Source organism: Lynx rufus, unplaced genomic scaffold, assembly GCF_022079265.1.
Source record: "Lynx rufus isolate CCGP_SWC_20201006 ecotype Redwood Valley unplaced genomic scaffold, mLynRuf1.p SCAF_27, whole genome shotgun sequence".
Taxonomy (NCBI): Eukaryota; Metazoa; Chordata; class Mammalia; order Carnivora; family Felidae; genus Lynx; species Lynx rufus.
In genome coordinates this window covers 15,478,156-15,503,147 of record NW_025814842.1, presented here as the reverse complement: position 1 = coordinate 15,503,147, position 24,992 = coordinate 15,478,156, and the positions used below count along the sequence as shown (strand labels likewise).

Sequence of the window (24,992 nt, the reverse complement as noted above, 5' to 3'; positions counted from 1 at the left end):
AGCGAGGAAGACAAAGCATCTCAGGACAGATGATAGTCTTTCTTCTTGTCTTTTGAAAGCTTTTGGCATTTGAATATGACAGTCACTGTGTTCTCTAAATCTTCCTTTAAAGAACGTTGGTCTCCACTTTTTTAAAACAAAGAGTCAGCATATTGGACCCCTGAACATGCATCCCTACCAGTGCCCCCGCAGTAGCTTCAACTGCAGATGACAGTTGCAGTCACTTAGAAATGGGCAGGAGCAGCCCTTGCTTTGGCTGCCGTCTGCTTGTTTCGCGTACCCAAGCTACTGGCAGGCATCTAAAAGCATCGCAGACTGAGGGAGAGTGTGCCTCTTTGGTCGTCCTTCTGAGGCAGCTGTTCTTGTAGTTATCTGTCCTCCTCCCTGTCTACCTGGCTTACACCAGGACCACAACTGGGAAGGAAGCAGTATGGTGCAGGGGAGACAAAGTGTGACTCCACACCTATAACCAGATTCTATTTGTTTGCCCTAGGGGAGACTGCTGCCTTTTCAACAGAAGGGAATTTTCTAGGACTGGCCGTCCCCTGCTGAGATCAGTGGAGCGTATGTACCATGGCCCACATCTCCTGTTCACTTGCCAGGCTCTCCCCACTGAGAGGGTGGGAAGTCGGTATACATTTGGGCCTTCCTGAGTGATCTGCTCCCTGAGTACAGTGCTCTTGATCCTAATTACGTGCACAACCCTGTGGATACGAAGTCCAGAGGGAACGTGTGCTTTCTGTTAAAACTGCGCTGGTCCTCGTCTTTTCTTACCAGATTCCAAACTTTTGTTTCAAGGGGAGGGTTTTAAAATGGGATTCTATAAGCAAAAATTGGGCAGTTTCATCTTGGAATAGGTTGTCTGTACATGTTCTAATGTTTTGTAGAACACTTCCTGTTTAAATGTATTGATGTGGATAATATTAAATATCTTAATTATTTAAATAATTCATTGTATTGTTTTTGAGAAGTTGAGGAATTACCGTATACATTTACAACTTAATGACTTTTGTATTTTATTTTTCAAAATAAAAGCTTTAAATGTGTGAAGCATTCTGGTGGTTTACATGTTTTCATTACTGTGATTTCAGAGAAGCAGGAAGCCCTTATCAGAGTAGCCAACGTTTCTTCAGTTGGCTGTATTGTAGATAATCCCTCCTATGCATCAAAACTTTTTTCAATGAAGTTTTTAATTTTAATTCCAGTAGAGTTAACATACAGTGTTATATTAGTTTCAGGTGTATAATACAGTGATTTGACAATTCTGTATGTTACTCAGTGCTCATTAGTGTATTCTTACCTGTTTCACCCATCCCCCCACCCACATCCCCTTTGGTAACCATCAGTTTGTTGTCTATAGTTAGGAGTCTGTTTCTCGGTTTGTCTCTCTCTCTCTCTTTTTTTCCTTTGCTTATTTGTTTCTTAAATTCCACATATGAGTGAAATCACATGGTATTTGTCTTTTTATGACTCAGTTACTCTCCAGCTCCATCCTTGTTGTTGCAAATGGCAGATCATTCTTTTATATTTCTGAAAAATATTCCAATGTGTGTGTGTGTACCTGTGTGTGTATATGGATACCACATCTCTATCCATTCATTAATTGATGAACACTTGGGCTGTTTCCATAATTTGGCTATAGTAAGTAATGCTGCAATAAATTCTGTAGAGGCTGCAATAGTTTGCATTCTTACCAACAGTGCAAGAGGGTTCCCCTTTCTCCACATCCTCGCCAACACCTGTTGTTTCTTGTGTTGTTAGTGTTAGCCATTCTGACAGATAGATGTGAGGTGAAATCTCATTACAGTTTTGATTTGCATTTCCCTGATAATGAGTGATATTGACCATCTTTTCATGTATCTGTTGGCCATCTGAATGTCTTCTTTGGAGAAATGTCTGTTCATGTCTTCTGCCCGTTTTTAATTGGATTATTTGTTTTTTTGGGTGTTGAGTTGTATCAGTTCTTTATATATTTTGGATACTACACCTTTATCAGACATGTCATTTGCAAATGTCTTCTCCCATTCAGTAGGTTGTCTTTTAGTTTTGTTGATCGTTTCCTTCACTGTGCAGATGCTTTTTATTTTGATGAAGTCCCAATAGTTTATTTTTGCTTTTATTTCCCTTACCTCAGGAGACATATGTAGAAAAATGTTGCTTTGAGTCATGTCAGAGAAATCACTGCCTGTGTTCTCGTCTAGGAGTTTTATGGTTTCAGGTCTCACATTTAGGTCTTTAAAGCAGTTTGAGTTTATTTTTGTGTATGGTGTGAGGTGACCCAGTTTCATTCTTTTGCATGTGGCTGTCCAGTTTTCCCATCACCATTTGTTGAATGAGACTTTTTCCAATTGCATATTCTTTCTTCCTTTGTTGAAGATTAATTGACATGTATCATAACATCTTTTTTTATTAAAAAAATTTTTTTAAATATTTATTTATTTTTGAGAGAGAGACAGACTGTAAGCAGGGGAGGAGCAGAGAGGGAGACACAGAATCCAAAGCAGGCTCCAGGCCCTGAGCTGTCAGCACAGAGCCTGATGCAGGGCTCGAACTCACGAACCATGAGATCATGACCTGAGCCGAAGTCAGATGCTCAACTGACTGAGCCACCCAGGTGCCCCGACCCGTATCATAACGTCTTAATGAAGATTTTGCTGTAACTGATTTCATAAAGACCTGCTATCATTTGTCCTAGAGTCCTGTTCTATTTCTGTGCCTGTATGCTGTATTTAAGGACAGAGAAGTTACTGTTACCAACTATTTTCTAGAAGCCAGTGTTATACAATACAGAATGACCAGATAATAATAGTAATCTCTATTTATTGAGTGTCTTCTATGTGTGAGGCACTGAACAAGGTGTTTTATGTGTTTTCTTATCCCTCGCCTGAAAATCTGCATCCTCTGGTCTTATCCATCAGTAAATAATATTTTCTACCTAGTCACTCAAGCCAGAGACCTAAGAGTCTTTTCCTTCCTTTTGTCCCCCCACATATAAGATCTTTGATTCTACCTTCAAAATATTTCTTGAATCCATCTACTTTCCTTCAGCTCCACTGCCCCCATCCTAATGTAAGACAGGACCACCTGTCACTTAGACTGTTGCAATAGAGAGCCTCCTAAACAATATTCCCATTCCTACGTTGCCCCCCTCAAATGCTGTTTAGCACATGGCAGAGTAATGGTTTGACAATATACATATAGATAGGACCCTCCCCACTTACCCTCTCATTTAGAATAGAACCCAAGTTCTTGCCATGATCCAGCCACTGCCCCTCTCCATCTCATTGCAGGCCATCCCCCCACCTCACCTACCTCGCTCCTTGTTCTCTAGGGTTCTTTGGATCTCACAGAAGCACACCAAGCTTTTCCTGCCTCTGCACATATTATTCCTCTCTCTGGAATATTCTTCCCTTTGCTCTATGCCGGAATGCCTCCTTCTCAGTTCTGTGATCTCAGTAAATTCTATTTCCTCAGAGAGACTTTTCCTGGCCCCTTGAACTAAAAAGTAGATGCCCTTCTTGACTCTCTTCTTTTTAGTATCACCTTATCAGACTTGGCAGTTTTTAGTCTGTTGACTGTTTTTTAAATTATTATTGTCAGTCTCATATACTAGATGGTAAGTTCCTGGAAGACAAAGACTATGTCTTTTCTTGTCCATTTTTGTATCTCTGACATCTAGCAAATTGCCTGGCACATTCCAGGAGCCCAGGAAAATATTCAGTAAATGATTAATTCTCTCAGAAACCTCTGGCATATCATTTTACAGATGAGAAAACAGGCTCAGCCAGGTGGTGTCCCCCAGACAAGGCCCCTTAGCTAGTGCCACAGTGGTGGCCTGGCACCTCGGCCCAAGCCTGGCCTGAACATCCTTCTCTCCAGTCCACTCCCCTCAGACCTGTCCCCTTCAACTGAAAATGAATACTGCTGCTTGGGGCACCTGGGTGGCTCAGTCAGTCGAGCGTCGGACTCTGGCTCAGGTCATGATCTCATGGTCCGTGGGTTCAAGCCCTGCGTCGGACTCTGTGCTGACAGCTCAGAGCCTGGAGCCTGCTTAGGATTCTGTGTCTCCCTCTCTGTCTGCCCCTCCCCCGTTCACAGTCCTCCCCCCCCCCCCCGGAAAATAAATAAACATTAAAAAATTAAAAGAACAAGACAATAAATACTGCTGCCATATCAATCCTTTGTTCGGCAGTGTGCCTTCAAGCACTCCTTTGTTCAAAAGTCTTCTTTGATTCTCTAATGCTTAACACGTTGCATCTAAACTATTCTGCCTCCACTGTGTGGCCTCACTACTTTCTTGCGTACAGTTCGCCTCCTGCCTGTCTCTGTCTCCTTACACTTCTTCACTTTCTGCTTCTCCCAGATGCCTGTAAACCCTCTCCCCTCTCCCTGGAAAATCCCAGCCTCATTAAGGGCTCAGCTGTCTTCAGTGCCATTTCTCATTACTCAACTGCTCCAACCTCCAAATAGTAACAAAGTCAACCTCAGCTTAACATAATATTTTTTTTTGTTTTTTGCTCATTTCCTGTGTTAGTCTTATGTCATTACCTTTGTAGGGAGGAGGCCACATACTCCTCTAAAGCCTATCAGAATGGGAGAGGAGGACATTTTTCAACTCTAACCCAGCCTGACTCCAGTGCTTGCCCCAAAGGAGATGTGATTTTTATTCCCCACACCTGCCCTCCCCTGGAGACTCCCTTGTTACAAGCGGGAGTGTATTGGAAAAGGAAAAGGGCAGAGAACCGCCGCACAAAATAGCTGACTCAGGAAAGAGGCAACCACGGCACACTGGCCTGAAGAAACAGATGCTGTGCTGTTTCCATCCCTATTGACGTTCCTTCTTCCACAAAGCTTGCTTTCTTTCTGGCCCGAGCACATTTCTTTTGAGCCCTGTGAAGAAAAGCATTTCTGTTTCTTAGATCACATCTATGAAGATGACTTTGTGAAATGTTGTGATTTGGTGACATCAAACGGAACTCCTGTCGAATGAATGAAAGCTGGCTGGAGTAAAATTTGAAAGGAGGTAACAGTAAGGGACCAGGTAGACGTGTGGCCTGTGACTGTCAGAGAGCTTCCTGGAGGAAGCAGAGCCATTGGCCACAGACAGCAAGTGAACCCGCAAAGCCAGAGAGAGGCTAGTGTCCTCAGTGGCCACGGGAGGAGCTTGGAGAGAGCATCAGCCATGGAGAATCATAGAATTTAAAAAAGAGGGGAAGAAAACCTTAGTAATCACTTAAGTAATCAGTCTAGTAATACTTATCAAGAGCTTGGTGTGGTCCAGGCCCCATGCTAGCCATTTTACATGTTTAAACTTCTTTAATTTTCATAATTACCATCTGAGTTACTATTACTACCTACATTTTACAAACATTGGCTCGGGGGGGGGGGGGTAAAAGTACCTAGTACAGCTAGTGACAGGATACAAACATAGACAACCTGGCTCCAGAGTCTACACCCCAACCACTACTCTGCATCTCAATAATCATCTTTATACTAGAATAGAAACTTGCCATTAACATTGAGTTGCAACTGTTTTAAGGACCTCCCTTGTACTTAGTAATTTGCTAGGTATAATTGGGTAGTGTGCCAGGACGTATAGGCAGATTACTGCCCTTGGGAATTTATGGTCTTGGTAAAAATCAAGAAAAATGCAAAAGAACAATTATTTCAGGTTCTAACAAAATATATACAGTATTGCCTACCAAAACCTGGCTAGTAGATGATAGATAAGTATTGGTCTAGGAAAGACACCACTCAGTGTTACCCCCAGATTTGTATTTCGAAAGGAGCTATAGATCCTGGGGCTGTCTGGGCTTTTCTCTGGCAAGGTCAGTATTTTCAGCATTGAGTTCCCTTTCCTGCTTGTCAGTCTCCACTGCAGTCTTCTGCAGGGACTTTAGGTCTTTGTGTAAAGCAGAGCACTCCTTCCTTAATTATTCTGAATTGGGCAAAAGAGGTAATTTTATTCATTTTAGGTTTAAATCCTAACAAAGCAGTTCATTGTTCGAATATTGGGTGGGTGTGTATCTGAGAGACAAAGTAGTTTTGTTAGAGATAAAAATAAATGACTTTGATTCTTCCTTTGGGGTTGGTTATTTCCAAAGATCCAAAATTGAATCATTTTCACAATAAAACCACTATTTTTGTTCTTCCATATTGTAGAAATGGCTTTTAAGGCCTTACCCTGAGAAAGCCTAAAATGCCCTCTATTGGCCAAACATGGAATGACTGCTGAACGTTCAAAAAAGTTTTCAAGTTGAAAAAAAAATAAGGAAAATGTGTATCATGCATGTGTGCTTTGCATGTGTGCGAAGCTTTCTCTACAAAACTGCTCATTGCAATATAGTTTGTGAAAACAAAAAAGTTGAAGCAATCTAGCAAAAGGGGTATGGGCTAAATGAATTATGGTACATCCACAAAATAGAACTCAGCTAATATATATGGTATTGTAGAAAAAGACTTAAACATGAACAGAAAAATGTTCATGTTACATTAAGTGAAAACTTGATATCACAAAGCTGTTTATTATGATCCCATCTTTATCATCTAAAGGACGTATAGGAAACTAAATAGAATAGCTAAGCCGATAGACATCTGAAAGGACGTGTGCCAAAATGTTCAGTGTTCTCAGTTCGCAGTTCTCTCTTGGTGGTGGAAGTGGGGATTCTTGTTTTCTTCTTTCTTCTTAACTCTCTTTTCTAAACACAATCAATAGGAATTATTTTTGTAAAATAAGAAACAATAGTGAGTTATTTTATTTATTACTACGTTCTTGGATATTATTAGCTTCTTATTTTTTTTTAATTTTTTTTTCAACGTTTATTTATTTTTGGGACAGAGAGAGACAGAGCATGAACAGGGGAGGGGCAGAGAGAGAGGGAGACACAGAATCGGAAACAGGCTCCAGGCTCTGAGCCATCAGCCCAGAGCCTGACGCGGGGCTCGAACTCACGGACCGCGAGATCATGACCTGGCTGAAGTCGGACGCTTAACCGACTGCGCCACCCAGGCGCCCCATTATTAGCTTCTTATAAAAGAGACATGGAGAACATTTACAGGAAAGATTTCAGAACCTCAGTGGAATGGGCAGCTTCATGTGATGCCATGTCACTAGTGATTTATTTATTTTAGTCTACATACTTTCCAAGAAGGTCACCATCTCTAAATAAGAAATCATCCTTGTGGTCCAGAACTAGTTTGGTGCTTCCATATTCTGGGAGAAGAACTTTATCTCCAACTTTCGGGCTAACTAGTTGAATCTCTCCACCCTTCCCTGTAGAGCCTGATCCAACAGCTACTACTGTTGCTTGCAGTGCTTTTCCTTGAGATTTTTCTGGAAGCATAATGCCTCCTTTTGGTTACAGTTTTGGCTGCACTCCTTGCAACTAAAACTCAAGGAGGGGAAGAAACTTTCTAAATGCCTGTCCTGCGGTGACTCTAGCTGCCGCACCTCCCACTCTGCTCTCATGCCACTGCCATCACAAGGGGACCCCCCAAAACACTGTTTTTTAAAAGAAATCAAGAGATGGAACCCCGTAATCCTACAGTTAAAAAAACTGGGATCTCGAGTAGCGAGATGTAAGTGGTGACTTACCCAAAGCTACACATCTGGTTACACTTAACATTGACTTTCAGTTTCTCTTCTAGTGAGTCTCATTATTTATCCAGTTCTTCTGATGAAAAGTTAGTAATCTTGATACTCTGACACTTGGCTATCAATTGTTCTTCACAAATGAATCATTGAGACTTGAATCAGAAATGAAGCAGAAATGAGCTATTAGGACATTTATATGGAGCACATTTGAAAAGATCACAATGCAGTTAGGATGGATTTATTTCTCTTATACAGGGTTTGGCAAACTACACCCAGCGAGCCAAATCTGGCGACACCTACCGTATATGTCTTACCTATGGCTGCTTGCTCTCTACAGCTGCAGGTAGAGTAGAGACAAACTATATGGCCTGCTAAGCTGAAAATGGTTCCTACCTGTGCCTTTACAGAGAAGTATGCAAACCCCTGCTCTTACAGATAATTTAAATCCTATCCTGCCTCCAGATATTTAACTATTTCACTACACCTTAATGTCTCTAGCTAACCAAAAGGACTCTCAGCTGGCAATTCCAAACAAAGGTCAGAATAATCATCAGAGCTAGAAAGTCCCCAAATGGCAAGTTGTTTTTCCCTAATACCCTTTTCCTGCCTCCGAGAAACAACAGGCCCTTCCCAGCCTCAACCCCAACAAACTCTCTGAGTGGGTGGGGACACCTAGGAGGACAAAGACTGTGGAATGGTGGTGGAGAGGCCCAAAGAGAAGGGCACATTAGGAAACGGTACATTTTCTTAGGGTGCAGGGGATTATATTTCCAGCTAAATTCTTTTTCCATTTGGTGGAATCATGTTGAGGTGACATATTCAAGCTGGGAAGTGCTTAAGCCTGAAATGATAGACTGATGAAAATGCCACACAGGGGCACCTGGTGGCTCAGTCGATTAAGCACTGGACTCTGATGTCAGCTCAGGTCATGATCTCAAGGTTCATGAGATCAAGCCTTAAGACAGGCTCTGCCCTGACAGTGTGGATTCTCTGTCTCCTTCTCTCTCTCTCTCTGCCCCTCCCCCCTTTCTCTCTCTCTCTCTTTCTCAAAATAAATGAGCATTAAAAGAAAAAAAAAAGAAAGAAAGAAAATGCCACACAAACTGGGCATGAGGTGGGAGGGAGAATTGGGAATGTGGCTCCAATATACTCACCCACCCATGGGATTTGACCATAATGCTTCAGAAGTGACTGGAACCAGCCTCATTTAGAGACATAAGGGGTGAGAAAGTAATATGCAATAGTAGGTAGGACAACGATGGGCCCTCAAACCACATTCATAAAACACCGTGGAATTCTCATGTTATTTTTGTATCTGTTTCATATGTTATTTTTGTTTTATAATTAATAATTGAAAATATAAAACAAATTCACCAAAAGCCTACATGCAAGGAGCTTGAGGTGAGAGCATTTCAGGGCCCATGTCCTCTTGCAGTGAAGATGTCCATGGTTACCAGTATACACCCCAAACCAAAGAGCATTCCCTTAATGTTCACTCTGGATAAGACTCCTAGGCCTTCTCACAACATGAGGGGGAGCTCCTTCCCACTAGCCAAGAGTGATGGCATTCTGAAATTCTCTACCTCTTTGATATTAATAACAGCAATTCATGCCCCTGTGTACTACTAATACCAATAAAAGACAAGAGGAAGAAATATATGGAGAGGTAATAGTTTGAATGTGATCACAGCACAAATTCCTTTCAGCATTCATCTATTGAGTCCCTACTATGTGCCATGCATTGTACTGGACCTTGTAGATATTACAGGGAGTAGTAAGACACCAAAATGGACGCCCCCACCCTGCTTTTTGACTTCCAGGAAGGTAGATATTGGGAAGTCTGCTACAGCCACAGCAAAAAGGAAAAGTTTTAATGCTTCCACATTCAAGCTTGCCTCCCAAAAGAGCAAGAATCATGGCTTCTGACTCAGTGTTCACTTTTCCTCCTCCAAACCTCAAGTGCTTTGATCTGCTTGGTGAAAGTTAGGTCGCTCGTGGAATCCAGGATACAAGGTACTCTGGGGAAAGTAGCTTTTAGATTTTAAGCTTCTAGCATTCAGTGAGCCACACTTAAGAGGGATCAGAAAAGAGGTGAGAAAGACAATCTAAACATCAGTCACATTTACCAAAGCGGATGATAGGAAGAGAAGTCCAGGCTAAGAAATAGCAGTGGTTAATCAACAGGGTACACCAGAGGCTTGGGGAGAGCTGACCTGGGGTGAGAGCAAGTGGGCCATCAGCCAAGCTTTTGTGCCATGGGAAGCTGTTGGCAAACAACCTCCTCCTCAAGGCCAGGAGAGCAAGGGAAGGCCAACCATCTAACTTCATCCTGTCAGTCATGATGTTTCTCCCTTTGTGCCAGTGGATAAGAAACAAGGAGTTGTGGGGCACCTGGATGACTTGGTTGGTTGAGTGTCTGACTCTTGGTTTCAGTTCAGGTCATGATCTCACAGTTTGTGGATTCAACCCCCATGTCAGGCTCTGCACTGACAGCTGCGGAGCCTGCTTGGGATTCTCTCTCTCTCTCTCTCTCCTCTCCCCTCTCTCTATCCCTCCTCTGCTTGCTCTCTCTCTCCCTCAAAACAAATAAACATTAAACAAGGAGTAGAGAGAATTGGGGGAAATAAGGAAGGATGGGAACACTTGGTGGAAAAATGCTGAGTTAGGTTTTGAACATGGTAAATTTGAAGCACCCTTAGGGACATCCAGTTAGAGATGTCAAGTAGTCAGTTTTATGTACAATAAGGGTATAAAGTTCAGGAGAAACAGCTGTGTTGGAAATTTAAATTTGGGAATCTTTAACATATAGACTGTGGTTGAAACCATACCTTGAGAGTATATGTAGAATAGGAAAGAAGCAAGCCAAGGGCTAATTCTGGGATCCAATGGCTCTGAAGAGGTAAGATGGTGAATGAACCCTGCAAAAGAGACGGGAAAGAGATGGAAAGGAAAGGAAAGGAAAGGAAAGGAAAGGAAAGGAAAGGACAGGAAAGGCTCATGGAATTCAAAGGAGGAGGGGGTTTTAAGAGACTCCACTGTGGTATGATCTAGAGAGTTCAAGAAGGACAGATGGTTGGGCTTGGCAGTTAGAAAGCCATGCTGATCTTGGGGAGAGCAGTTTCAGTGATGGGTGTGAAACCTACTCTGCAATGCGGATAAGGAAATAGAGGAAACAGTATGGACACTTGTGAGAATACTCGCTACCATGGAACAGAGAAAGAAGGTGTGCTACCTAGAGAAGGATGCAAGATTGAAGAAGAATTTTTATTTATTATGATGGGAGAAACTGGCACATAATATAGGCTGCAGCCAAGAAAACCATACAGAGGAAGAGACCAAAAATTCAGGAGAGAGAAGGGTTAACTTATAGAGCAAGTACAAGTTAGAGCCTCCTTGGGGAGATTTAGCCTCAAACCCAGAGGAGATGGTTAACTTGAGGGTGAGATGGTAGGAAGTTGAGGAAGTTCTTCATGCCTGATAGCTGCATTACTCTATGCAATAAAAGCCAAGTTTCCATTTGCTGGAAGGAGAGGAGATATCCTGGAGTGCAGAGGGGCCTTGGAAAGAGTAAGTTTGGAAATAGAAAAGGAAGCTGACTTGGATATTGACTGGATTTATTGTGGTAATCTTTTTTGCAATTTATACAAACATTGAATCATTATGTTGTACACCCAAAACTAATATAATGTTATATGTCAATTATATCTCAACTAAAGAAAAAAAGAGGGGTGCCTGGGTAGCTCTGTCAGTTAAGCGTCCAACTCGATTTTGGCTCAGGCCATGATCTCGTGGTTGAGAGTTCGAGCCCCACGTCAGGTTCTGCACTGATAGCATGGAGCCTGTTTGGGTTTTTCTCTCTCACTCTCTCTCTCTACCCCTCCCCTGTTCATGCGCTCGCTCTCTCTTGCTCTCTCTCAAAATAAATAAACATTAAAAATAAAAAAGGAAAGAGCTGACTAGAAGAAACACATGGACAGATGGCCCAGTGGCACTGCATGAGTTAATCATGCATTTATAGTGGTATCTAAATTCATATGGTGATGGCACTTATCCAGAGATAGAGCACAGAAAGCTGATGGGTTAATCTAATGGGTTTTGTCCCTTGGTCAGGTGCTGGCAAGGGAACACAGGAAGACATTCCCTAGGGAGATGTTTAGATGGATATGTGGGGTCATGGTAGGATAGGGGAGAAAATAAAATCAAGTGATTTTATTTTATTAGCTACCTGAGAAAAAAGGGTGAGAGGGCAAGGGACCATCAGTCTTAAGGAAGTAGAAAAGCAAAAACAGTTTTGGGAGAAAGATAGAATCTAGAGATCAAAGATCAATTTATTGGAGTTAAAACTTGGAAGGTGGAAGACTTCTGGGCACTAGCAAAACTCCTCCACAGAGTATTTCCACTCCCCCCCCCCACTCTTTTCTCTTTCTTTCTTCCCATTCTCCCTTCACTTCACTCAGAACCACGCTTTTATTCTTCACTCCTCTCTGAAACAAGAATACCTTTAAAGAGCTTTAAATGGAGGAGTGACATGATTTGATATGAAATGTTCAGAGCAGCAAGAGAAATTAAAATAAGATTTGTAGCAGCACTGATTGATACAACACTAGGAAATAATTAAATATTCATCAGTGGCATGGATAACGCGGCCTTTATTTAGTCTAAAAACAAAAATTAAGCTGCATTGCTCAGTGGTGTAGACAGGGGTAGTTAAACTTGGAAAACAAGGAAATGATTGTCAGAAAAGTAAAGATGCTGGTGACCTCTGGGAGAATGGAGGTTGTCTTCATCAGGGAGGACCCTTGGAGCATGTAGGGACTGGTAATATTCTAGTTCTTGATTGAGTAGTGGTTTTATGGGTAGCTCCTTTATAATTATTCTTCAAACCGTACATATATAGTTTTGCACTTTGCTGTATCATATATCCTAACTAAAGAGAAAACATGCATGGAATGATACATACGATATATAGGAGGGGGGGATGAAATTAGAGAGGTATGTGCAGACACAACTGTGTTTGTGATACTGCATTTCATGAGCAGGGAGCTAAGTATTATCTATAATTGTTTACGTGTCTAAAACATTTAAATCAAAATGAAAACTGAAAAGGTGATATGGAAAAGAAGATGGATGCTTTTGCTTCTGTTTTCATTTCCTTTCTGGTTGTTAAATTATTCAGTAAGTTAGAATAAGGAGGGAAAATTCAGTAGCTGAATCAGTACTCTGGAGATTTGCCAGCATTCAGTTCTTTTTGTTAGGGAGACATGGAGAATAGAATCCAGTTACTAATCTCAGGGCTTGATCTCAGGCCTGTTTGTTTGGTTTACTCTTGGAGAAGTGATCCCAGAGTATACCTGCCTGTATTCTGACAACAGCCCCCACCTCTGCATGAGTATGTGCTACTCATCCCATCCTTCTCTTAAAGGCTCACTGACCCTTCCCTGCAGCCTTCATGTGAACTGGCCTGGAAGTCATTCCACTGTTGGGTGGGGATAGCTGCTGCCAGCAAAGTGCCCTGCTTTCCCAGAAAGCCTGTTCCAACCCCTTCCCACTCATTCAGCAAGTCCTCATTCCAGGCTGCTGACCTTGGATCCAACCCCCCCCCCCCCCCGCCCCACCAAACGTGTAAACAGAAACAACTGGGAAACTGTATTACTAAAGGAAATCCTCAGCAGAAATGGAAAATGAAAACTCCAACACATTCAGAATGCAATGTAAAACTAGTTACACATGGGATTTCCCCACCTCCCAAGCCTCTGGGTCTCCCTTCTCATTCTCTTTATACAGGCTTTCCTTAAGGAGTTGGAAAAACTGTCTTCCTGACCCAGTTCTGTGGTTTTCTCACATGGATTCCTAGGGTGAGGAGAGGCCACCTGGGAGGGTGGAGAAATGGAAGGAAGCTGGTCCAGGTAACTCCATGTTGAGTGAATCAACCCAGGATCTGCTCAGACTTCTTGTTAGGTAAGATAATAAAATCCTCATTTAAGCCAAGTTTGGTCGCAGTTTCTGTTACAGCTGAAACGTCCTAATTGTCATGGGACAGAAAGAGGAAATTTTGTTATACATGTCCTTGGGAAGGGCTGGAGAGAGTAGTGATAGATAAGAGAAAGCCTCAAGGGGCAGTACTACTCCAAGTGTGGTTCATGCACCTGCAGCATCAGGATAACTTGGGAGTTTGACAGCAGTGCGAATGTAAGGGCTTCACTCCAGAGAGACCAAATCAGATTCTCTGGAGGTAGGTGATTTCGATGCAACTGATGTGGGGGAAAACACTGACCTGGAACACTTCTCCACCTGGGAGTGTGATTGGTCCAACAGAGGAAGTGCTGTGTGTGCCTCTAGCTCATTGCCCACCTCTCTGAAGCTGCTCCAGTCTTCTAGGTCTCAATTGCCTTTTCTGTCACAACAGTAGGATCAGATGAGGAACTGGGTGTAAAAATGGTTTGAAAGAGCTCAGAGCGTGATGCCTAGGAGAGTCAGTCCCTGAGCTGACCCAGCCCCTCCCAGGGGACACAGCCTGAGGCTGCAGACAGTATGTCAGCTTCTTTGGGTGGGGCCTGTGTCCATCCGCGGAGGAACTGGCACGTAGAGGATGGAGAGTCACTGTCATTTTTAACTGAACTCAGGTGCTCCTATTTTGAGGTTTCTTCTTTTCGGGTTCCTGCATGAGTCCATCAGGAAGGACTGGAAACCCAGGTTTTGCCCTTGTGGCCTGTGGAGGGTCGCCCGATCGCAATGCTGCCCCTCCTCTCTCACAACCTCAGCCGTCCTCCCGCCACACCCTCAGCATCCTCAAGACGTCCTCCCGCCGCCACCTCCACTGAGGTGACCTGGTCCTCCCCTCCTACGGATTTCCCCGGCCTTCGACGCCCAAGGAGACACAGAACCCACTGCCCTGAAGACAGAACAGCTAGTTCGAGAGCCCTGCCTCCTGTCTAGTTACTAGGCGTCGACTCCAACGCGGGAGCCACCCTCCGAGCCAACGAGGAGGGTCCGCGTAGATGTGGCGATCTCGCGCGCCGCCCTGTGCGCCGGGCGGATAGCGAATGGAAGGGACGCGCCCGCTGGCCTGAGGACCAATCAGAGCAGGGCAGGCAAGCAGGTCCGGCTCCCAGTGGCCACTCGGGCGCAGACTCAACGCGTTGCCTGCTCTTGGACTGGACAAGCCTCCTGCCAATCAGGGGCGGAGCAAGAGGAGCCTCGGCCAATAGCGGGAGGCGGCCGGGTCAGGCCGGTGGCCTTGCGGTCCGCGCGGTGGTCCGTGAGCCTGTTGGCGCTGAGGGAGTGGCCGCCCTCCGGCTCTCGCGCGCTGCGCTCTCCAACCCCCCCCCCCACCCCGCCCCCGGGCCCGCCCGTCGGCCGCGCCGCGTCATGCCGGGCGCTGCTCGGCGCTAGTGCCCGGGGCCGCCGCCTCCCGCCCGCCCGAAGCCGCGCCCACTGTCCAGAGCCAGAGGGATGGTGGTAGTCACGGGGCGGGAGCCAGACAGCCGTCGCCCGGACGGTGCCATGTCCAGCTCCGACGCCGAAGACGACTTTCTGGAGCCGGCCACCCCGACGGCCACGCAGGCGGGGCACGCGCTGCCCCTGCTGCCTCAGGAGGTACCCGGGGGGTGGGGCGTGGGAAGGGGCGCAGAGGGAGAAGCAGGTGCCCGGCAGAACTGACCTTGGGGTGTGAGCAGCGCCGAGGCTGGGGTGGGGGGGGGGGGGGGTCGGGCTGAGGGCGGCGCCAGAAGAGCCGAGCTGCCCAGCCCACTCATCCTCCTGTAAAAGGCACAGGTGTGTCTTCCTGTCCCCGGGGGGCACCTGATCTCCCCACCCCACGCCCCCCTCTTTCAGTGTTCACTCACTGCAAGGTTGGTTTACTCCTACCCCTAAGTCCCATCCTTAACAACTAGAGGAGGGAGGGTAGTCTGTGGGAAGGGAACCTTGGAGCCCCAAGAGATGAGAGTGTCTTCTAGAAAATCAGGGAGGAGGCCTTCGTGGTTGCCCAGACCCAACCTCCAGCTGCCCAGAAAGTGGGGTCAGGGACTCTGTGCAGATAAGAAGCAGGCTAATTAATAGATGTGTCCACACTCACCTGACACCTCCATGGCTTTCCTTCCCACTGGTCTTGATGTGATAACAGTATCACATTTAGAGCTGAAATGTCACTCAAGAGAAGGGGAAAGAGAAGGGAAGGTGGGGCACTGCTGGGAGCTGAAGAGGGAGACAGAAGGTAGGAGCTAAGGTAGTGCTGGATGTGGGGGCCTGTGGGGTGTGGAGGAATCCTAGGAGAATGGACAGCTCCAGAGGGGCAGGGCTGGGCCGGGGGTGGCTCCTCCCCTGGGGATTAGAAGCCTGTGCCCTCGACATCATGAAACACAACAATGAGCACAACTCTAGCAGTACTCTTTGCAGTTGCAGGGGGGGGGGGTGCGGGGTTCAGCCGTTAGAAACACTGTGGTGCTTACTTTTCATGCACTGTCATTGGGGAAACAATAGGGTTTGAGACAAAGAGGCAACACCCAGAGACTGTAGGCCAGCTCCCCCCCAGATACATTGTTCCATGTGAGATCCAGAACAGTTTTTGGTTGCTTTTGCCTCTGTGCCTCAGTCTTTTCAGCTCTACTGTGGAGCAGACACTTGGATTGGTATGAGATATCCTTGGAAAAGGTGTAAAGAGCTCCAGAAATGTAAAGCATTCTTATCTCAAAATATTTGAGTCCTTGCTATGCACCTAGAATAGTTTTATTGGAGCTATAGACTAAGTAGAAGGCATTTGTTATCCTTTGGTTGCAGAAGAGTAACAGTGCATATGCACAGAAGAACTGTACATAACCTTTCTATTTCATTCATTCATTCACTCATTCATTTAATGCACACTTGGGTCTTTGCTGCGTGCCAGGCACTGCACTAGGCTCTGGGTTACTTTGATTTAATGTATTTTTATCCTACTTTAGTTCACAAAGAACTTTTAAAAAGTTGATATTATTTTACTTATATGTGAAATCTAAAAAACAAACAAAAAAACAACAAAGCATAAATAGACCCATAAATACGGAGCACAAGCTGGTGGTTGCCAGAGGGCAGGAAGGGTGGAGGGATGGGCAAAATGGGTGAAGGGGAGTGGGAGGTATTTGCTTCCAGTTATGGAATAAATAAGTCACGGGGATAAAAAGTACAACATAAGGAATACAGTCAGTGAAATCATAACGGTAATAAATGGTGGCAGGTGGTAGCTACACTTGTAAGCATACCGTGTAAAGACTTAACAAATCACGGTGTCATACACCCAAAACTAATGTAACGTTATGCGTCAACTACACCTAAAAAAATGTAGGAAAAAAACCTGGAAGGCTGGGGGAAAGGACTATCTGGTAAACATACACTGGAGCTTTAGAGATGTAATATTGAAAAGTATGCACTCATACAAAATTTTAGTCAATCTGGAGGTTGTGGGAAAATTAGAGAGAACTGGCTTCATTTCTTTAAAACTACAAGCAGTGAAAGATATTCCCACCCTCCACCTCCCCAAAAAAAGGTCCTGAGTATTTTAGGGAGAACCTAGAACTTCTCCTAGCAAATCTATACCATCATTCCCTGTTCTTCCCCCTGCCCTTGCCTCCGGAACCTTAGCTGGACGGGGGACTGATCTCACTCTACAGATGAAGAAAGAAGCAGCGAGGTACAAAGAATGAGGATTGGATGCCTGGAATTGTTCCACAAACACCTATGAGCCCTGCTGCGGGTGGCCTCATGATTAGTGAACAAGATGCCGTCCCTGCCCTCAGGAAGCTTGAGGTCTAGAAGGGAGAGCTGACAGAGGAAAATAACTGCTGGTGTACCGTGCTAGGCGAGGAGGGTGTGTGGTCCATGGTGAAGGCACGATGGAGGGAATGTTCAGTTAACTCTGTCTTGGGTGCATGTGAGGAACAATAGAACAGAAATGCTTACAGAATTGGGAAACTTAAAGAGAAGCTTTTATTTTATTTTTTAAGAAAGAGAGAGTGTGCGCATGTGCACACAACTTGGGGACGGGCAGAGGGAGAGAGAATCTTAAGCAGGCTCCACACTCAGCATGGAGCCCAGCGTAGGACTCCATCTCACAACCCTGGGATCATGACCTGAGCTGAAATCAAGCTACCTAACCCGACTGAGCCACCCAGGCGCCCTGAAGAGAAACTTTTAGAATGCGCGGATGCTGCTAACCTATATGGTGCCTTGGTGTGTATTAGAGAAAGGACACACAGCTGGGCTAGCAGATCACTCTCAGATCGGTGTCCTTGTGCAGTGAACAACATACACCACACACGGGGCAAATGCATTTGCTAGATGGACAAAGGGAGAGTGGAAAGAACATTCTGGACAGAGAAGACAGCATGAGCAAGGGCATAAAAGTGACAAATTCAGGAAGTGGAAAAGAGGACAATGACGGCTTTGAACTCCAGAACAGCGATAGCAGAATAGGGGTGGGAAGGCCTGATTTAATGGCTGTGGGGGGGGGGGGGGAGTGGGTAGGACTTGGCAACTGATGAGTGTGGGGAAAGAGAGGAGAGAGAAGAACATTCAGAAAGACTCCTGGATTTTAGCGTTGGGTGGCTGAATGGTGTAGCACTAATAAGATCCCAGAAGACCACAATCAGAGCAGCCTCTGTTCTCATTCCCCAATGCCTGGCTGAAAGTGCCGGTGGTTCCTTTCCAGTTTCCTGAGGTTGTTCCCCTTAACATTGGAGGGGCTCACTTCACCACACGCCTGTCTACCCTGCGGCGCTATGAAGACACCATGCTGGCGGCCATGTTCAGCGGGCGACATTACATTCCCACAGACTCCGAGGGCCGGTACTTCATTGACCGGGATGGCACCCACTTTGGGTATGTTTCTCCCTCTATGATCAACCTTATAGTTCTAGTAAGTAGGACCTGGGCTTCAATATGGGGCTTTGGTATCTTCCATTAATACCCAGAAAAGAAAATAGCAAATGTACTGATGGAATTTAATAAATGTGCTTACTGAATTGGATCAAAAGCCATAGTATCTTTCCCAGAGGAGACAAGGACAGCCAGAGAGAGCCCAGGTGCCACACACTGGCTGGATGTGATGAAATTGGAGACCAGGAAGTTGTCATCTGTATGGAATAGGTGTGATGCCACCTGTAGGCAGGGGAGCCCCAAAACAGCTTCTTGGAGAATATCCTCAGATTCAGATTCTGGGGCTCCACATTGCCATTAGGGAGGGACATGGTGTATGACCGTGGTTCTCAGACTTTCTTTGATGGTTTAAAACAAATGAACAAAAAAGGTGAAGGAAGGGCCAGCATATGATTGCCATCTTTTAATTTTGCCAAGAAAAGCCTTTAGAAAAAAACAAACAAACACCTTCAATTGTGACTGTCATTTTAACGCTAAAACACAGAAAGACACAATCTCAAAAAAGAAAATAGCCCTTCCCAAGGAAGGACTTCTGATACCTTAACACGTAAACAATTTAAAGACTTTATGTTTTAGTTTCCTTGCTTGTGAAATGAGAAATAATTACAGCTGCCTCACAGGCCTGCCATGCCGATTACGTAAAGAGCCTTGGTGTGACCCCTCACCGGGTCCTTCCAGAGCATGTGGCTGAAGCTCTTTGCCCCTTCAGTCTAACTTTGGAGATGACTACAGAACTAACATGATTCTTGACCTTCAACACATTGGCTAAGGAGTCAGAAAGTCTCCAACCACTACGTATCTGTGCTGGCCTCCCAAGTAGGATCGCCTGCACTGGGAGAAAGGTCATTTTTATCCTCAGAAAGGAGCCTCTGGTCATGCAATTTGCTTTGAAGCATCTGGGTTTCCCCATTGGGCTGTCAGCTGCCTCCAATGCTGAGAAAACAAAGTGTCACATCGCTCTGCAGAGCTATAAAAAGATTTTTGTTTGCAGGCTGTTTGGGGGAGGAAAGTGCTGGCCCCAGCTGGCAACTCCCACAGCACTCTTAGCTGGGCCTTGCCCTGGGGTCATGTTTTTCAGAGCAGACCAAGGTTTGCTTAAGATCCTAGAGGACTAATTTGGGAAGGGGTTGTGGGGAGGAGGAACAGGCTTTGGCTCTAAGCTGATGTGCCCATGCCCAGGTGGCCATAGCTGGAGAGGGTCAGAGCTGGGCCAGGGTGTGGCAGAAAGCAGGGTATTGTGGCATTTATCCTCAGGCTGCTAGACTCCAATGGTCTGTGATTCATCATCAGCAGATGAAGTTGCTTAAAGACTCAGAGAAAATAAAATAGGGGCTCAGGGCATTTGATCAGGTACATTTCTCTGCTGGGGCAGCTCATGTGTCCCTAGCACCCACCAGGGAGGCTGCTTGGGTCACCACCTGGGGCAGTTTCCCACTGTGATCAGTGAATAACACTTTGGACTAGAGTCTGGACCACTGTGGGTATGGACTTGGAGTCAACCATGACTGCATCTGGGCCTCTGCTAGCTGTAGCTCCTTGAGTAAGGGTATTCTTTAACCTCTCTGAGCCCCTCTTTTTCTTCATTTAAAAATGGACCTAAGATGGCACTTAAATGTCATTGAAGGGATTAAATGGGGTAACACACGAATAGTAGCTGACCCAGACTAATACTTAGTGATTGTTACTACCGTTACATCATGGTCATAGACAAACTATTGAGGCAACATCTTGATCTTGGGGTTTACTCACATTATCTTTACAGAAGTAAAGACCTTGCCACACTTAACTGGCGATGGATCTGATTATGATTACTCTTAGCACCAAAGAATCTGAAGATGGAATTAAAAGAACTGAATTTTTATTTTAAGAAAATGCAGTATGTGATTTTATTCATTCGAGAAACCAATTTGTCCAGGTGTTCAGGGTAGCATTTGCTGTCCATATAGCTACAAAATAAGATGAATGGCAAAGAAATATAGAAAATGGGGAAGGCTACTACATTGCTAGTGGAAACATAAAATGCTACAACCATTTTGTTAAGCATGCGCTTCACCTTATGACTGAACAATTCTCCTAATATTTAGCCAAGAGAAGTTGGTGCGTGTGTCCACAGAAAGTCTTATACAGGAATGTTCATCACAGCTTTACTCATAAGAGCCCTAAACTGGAAACAACTCAACTGTCCATCAGCAAGAGAATGGGTTAAATCAATTATAGTAGATCCAGCCACTTACATGAGTTTTAAGATGAGGCAAAACTAATCTTTGTTGATAGAATTCTGGGATTGAATGAGAAGAGGCAGAGGGAAACTTTGAGGAGATTGAAATGTTCTGTATCTTGGTCTAGGTGGTGGTTATAATAAAACTATACAATTAAGGTTTGTACATTTGAAAAAAAAAGATTTGTACATTTGTTGCATATTAATTAGACCTCAATTTAAATATATATGTCTTAAGGAGCCTAGAATATGTATGTTTCCATTATTCCTATATATACCCAAAAATAACAATACCTAATAAAATAAATATATCTAATGATAATTGTAAATGTAATAATGATGATACTGATAATAACAGCTATTAATGCTTATTGAGGACTTACCTTGTGCCAGGTATTTTCTAAGCACTTTTTAATCATTTAATCCCTTTATACCATTACAAGGTAGTTTTTAAATTTTCCCTCATTTTACAGATGGGAAAATCAAGGCACAGAGAGGTTAAGTTCACCTCTCCAAGGTCACACAGCTAGTAGTCTGGTTCCAGACTCTGTGCTCTAACCACTATGTGACACTGTCCAGATCCATTAGCTCCTTCTCACCAACCCTGTTTCCTTCCTGCTCAGAGATGTGCTGAATTTCCTGCGCTCAGGGGACCTGCCACCCCGGGAGCGTGTACGGGCTGTGTACAAAGAGGCTCAGTACTATGCCATCGGGCCCCTCCTGGAGCAGCTAGAGAACATGCAGCCTCTGAAGGGGGAGAAAGTGCGCCAGGCGTTTCTGGGACTCATGCCTTATTACAAAGGTGAGGTGTCAACTGCCCAGGGTGGTTGAGGTGTGGGAAAGGAGGGTTGCGAGGCATCTGTGTGTGCATAGGTGGTCACCAAAGAGGTGGGTCTAAGATGTATCCGTATTACTCAGGATCAGAGAGATTTCTGCTTCCCCTTCTGCTCTCCCCTCCCAATCAAACTGGGAAGATTCAGGTTCAATAGGGCCCACTTTTCCTGTGACATCATCAGATCACATTTCAAAAGGATGATCCTCATTCTATCCTTTTGGTTTCTTTTGCCTTGGAGATCCATGATCCCTGTTTAAGTTTGTGCCTTTCACAGGCCCAGAGTCCCTTCCCCAGGATCTGCCTCTTCCCTGTTGGATCATGCCTTCACCGGGGCTCTCTCTTTGTGCCCTGACGCTGCCTTGCCCACTGCCCCCCGACCTCCTGACCCCTGTCCCAGTGATGGGTGCTGTGTTCACCCCCCTAGACCACTTGGAGCGGATTGTGGAGATTGCCCGGCTGCGTGCAGTACAGCGGAAGGCCCGTTTTGCCAAGCTCAAGGTCTGTGTCTTCAAGGAGGAGATGCCCATCACCCCCTATGAGTGTCCGCTTCTCAACTCCCTGCGCTTCGAGCGGAGTGAGAGTGATGGGCAGCTCTTTGAGCACCACTGCGAAGTGGATGTATCTTTTGGGCCCTGGGAGGCTGTGGCTGATGTTTATGACCTACTGCACTGCCTGGTCACGGACCTCTCAGCCCAGGGCCTCACTGTGGACCATCAGTGCATCGGGGTGTGTGACAAGCACCTCATCAACCACTACTACTGCAAGCGCCCCATCTATGAGTTCAAGATCACATGGTGGTGAGTAGCCCGGGTAGGGAACAGAGTCCTATCAGGGAGGGTGTCCATTCCCCTTAGTGGCACTGGGAGTAAGATCCCTGGAAGGGATACTGACTGCCCCAGACCTGCTGAGGTGAGGACCAAGTCCTGAGGCACAGCTCCAAGGGGACGGAGGTCTCCCAGCTGTACCTCGGGGTCAGGCTCAGGGCTTGTGGCCCACAGGGACCTGGTGCCTGGATTCACCTGACCTTTCCTCAAGGCACAGCAGTCTCTGCCTGAGGCTTAGGGGTCTGGGTAGCTAGGGCTTGACCAGAAAGTCCAGAGAGGTTTTGTCACTCTTGTTCTTGCAAGAGAGTTTCTGCCCTTTTTAGAGCCACGTTACCAAACTGTTGTAGGCATAATCACTTCCTCAACCCTGTTCACGTATCCCTTCCTTGTGCCTAGTGTATAGGTATGAACACAGAATATGATGGGGGGTTTACCCAGGTAGCCGCCCCACAGCCCCTGGCTGAAGAAGAAGCATCTTCTCTCCCTCTTCCTCCAGGGATAGTTCCATGCTTTGTTTTAGGATGTGGAAAGACTCTTCCTCCTGGAACATATTCTTCACCACTTTTTGGAGATGTAACCATAGTTGCCAAAGCCATGTACCAGGTTGGCCTTAGAAAAGCACAATGTTTACAGCCCTGCCTTAGGGCCTTGGCTTCTCCTACCTTCCACCAACCTTCCTTGCTTGAAGGGTTATCTTCTCAGGGCTGTAATGCAGATTTCAGAGGTTCCTTTTGAAGATTTCCCTGAATCGAGCAGATAAGTTGCATAGATCTTTTGTTATCTTTGAGATGTAACATCCTTTCTAGAGGCTCAGAATATCTCTTTGGCTGCCATTTCATGTGTTAGCATCCAATTTGTGGTGAACCTCCTTAGATAGAAACCCCCTGTGTTTTTAACCCTATTGCTTTATCCTGCTAATGTTCTCCTAGGAGAGTGTCTGTTCTGAGGAGGCAAAGAAAGGGTTGGGTGGGAGGCACAGCTATCCCGGGAGCTGTAGGAAGATAGCAGCACTTCCATCGTGTTTTACTGTCCCCATTTCAGAGACAGAAAAAGATTCACAAGGCTCTGTTCCCACTGCATTTCCTTCTTGCTCCATGTGCAGACTAGGGTGGTCAGTCGGATGTGGACACACATCCCCTAAAGGAAGAGCCATGCAGCACCAGTAATCGGAACGTAACATTTCTGTGCTGCATTAGAGACTTCTCCATGTGATCGTGATTGTGCTTGATTGTTCCTGGGTGTTTTGTAGAGAGATTTTTTGTGTATAAAAAACTAGTGAGGACAGCCTCATTGGTCTCAGTCCTGTGAGACCAATGGTTGGTGATGTAGGGAAGGGGTAGCTAAAGATGCCTGTATCCTTCTAAGGAAGAGAAGGCCAAGCCTTAGGACCTTGGCAGAACTCCTTCATAGGGCAGTGACCTCCTGGCCCTCTGTGGCAACAGGGATTCCAGGGCATGGTTTTGCACTCTTACGTTGTGTTCTTATATGGTGGAACAGAGGTATAGGATGAGATCTAAGAGGAAAGTATACAGTCAGTTGTTCAGGTTCCAAGGTATGCATCCCTTCTATTGTTCTCATCCACAGATGAATCATCACTTTTCTGGAGTTGATTTCCCTGCTTGAAACTTAGTCCAACAGCATGCCTCTTGTCTTGTTCTAACAGAAGTCTTTCATTTAAGTTGCTCCAGTTGGTGTTACTGCCTAATACAGATTCATTTTTAGACAGACACTGAGGCAAGCTATTCAGGAGAAAGGCAGTATGAGTAGAAAGCAGACAATTAATCCTAGTGCTTTCAGGAATCTGGCCTTGGCCCTGTCTCTCTCCCACCCTTGTCACAGAGTATCACAGTACTTGGTTATTTAGAGTCCATGCACGTAGGATGGAGTGATTGGTTTGCTCAAAAACAATCCCTGAAGACAAGCTTGGAGCTGCAGAGATGCTGCACAAGGACACTGTCCTTGTGCCTCTTGCTAGAGACACCCCTTTGGATCCGCTCTGCCCCTGTGTTGTTCTCACAGTGGTGTGTTCTGTGCCATTGTGGGGGAGACAAGGCACTGGGCCAGTAGACCAGGCAGCGCAGGGATACTGGCAGCCAGCTTAGAGCTCTTTCCAAATGAAGTAAAAGAATTCAGTGGCCCAATTTGGCCATTCTCTGATGAGAAGCCAAGGCCAGGCTGAAAAGTGCTTTTGGATGTGGTGGTTGGTGGTAATGGCCTCCAAATAAAGGTCATATCTGAGGAAGAGACTTCTCCCAGTTGTATCCTTTCTCAACTCTAACTGGTCAACTCTAGAGCATAAGAACGGTTGGGTTAGGAAGGAGGGCCCCAAAGGATGAACACTGCTTCCCAATCAAAAGGGAGTATATTTTCATAGCATTCTTGTGCATCGTGTTGATGGGTCAAACCAAAGTGCCTGCTTTGGAGCTTCCATTGTGTTTGTGGGCACCTTTTCTCCCAGGTGTCATGCTCACTGGTTGGGAAGGTGAAAGTTTTAGGATACAGGATCGTGTGGTGCAATAGCAGCCATAACAAAATTCAATAAAAATGAAAAAGTTAACTAATGGCACAAAAAAGATTGAAGCAAAACCACAATGAAACACATCACACCATCCCAGA

General features: G+C 45.3%; 2 protein-coding genes across 3 annotated transcripts in view; both read left to right on the top strand.

Annotated features, from left to right (window-relative positions):
- The window catches only part of TPST1 (tyrosylprotein sulfotransferase 1), a 172,561-nt gene extending 171,508 nt beyond the window's left edge, over positions 1-1,053 (top strand). For both annotated transcript variants that reach the window (XM_047089446.1, XM_047089447.1), the window contains exon 6: positions 494-1,053. The gene's annotated coding sequence lies outside the window, so the exon portion shown is untranslated. The remainder of the gene's footprint in view (positions 1-493) is intronic.
- A 13,795-nt stretch (positions 1,054-14,848) lies between these two features.
- Positions 14,849-24,622, top strand: KCTD7 (potassium channel tetramerization domain containing 7). The gene is made up of 4 exons (XM_047089145.1): positions 14,849-15,190; positions 18,273-18,442; positions 21,341-21,519; positions 21,977-24,622. Exons 1-4 carry the CDS (start codon positions 15,047-15,049, stop codon positions 22,351-22,353), a joined length of 870 nt encoding a protein of 289 aa, XP_046945101.1. The 5' UTR covers positions 14,849-15,046; the 3' UTR covers positions 22,354-24,622.
- The last annotated feature ends 370 nt before the right edge of the window (positions 24,623-24,992 follow it).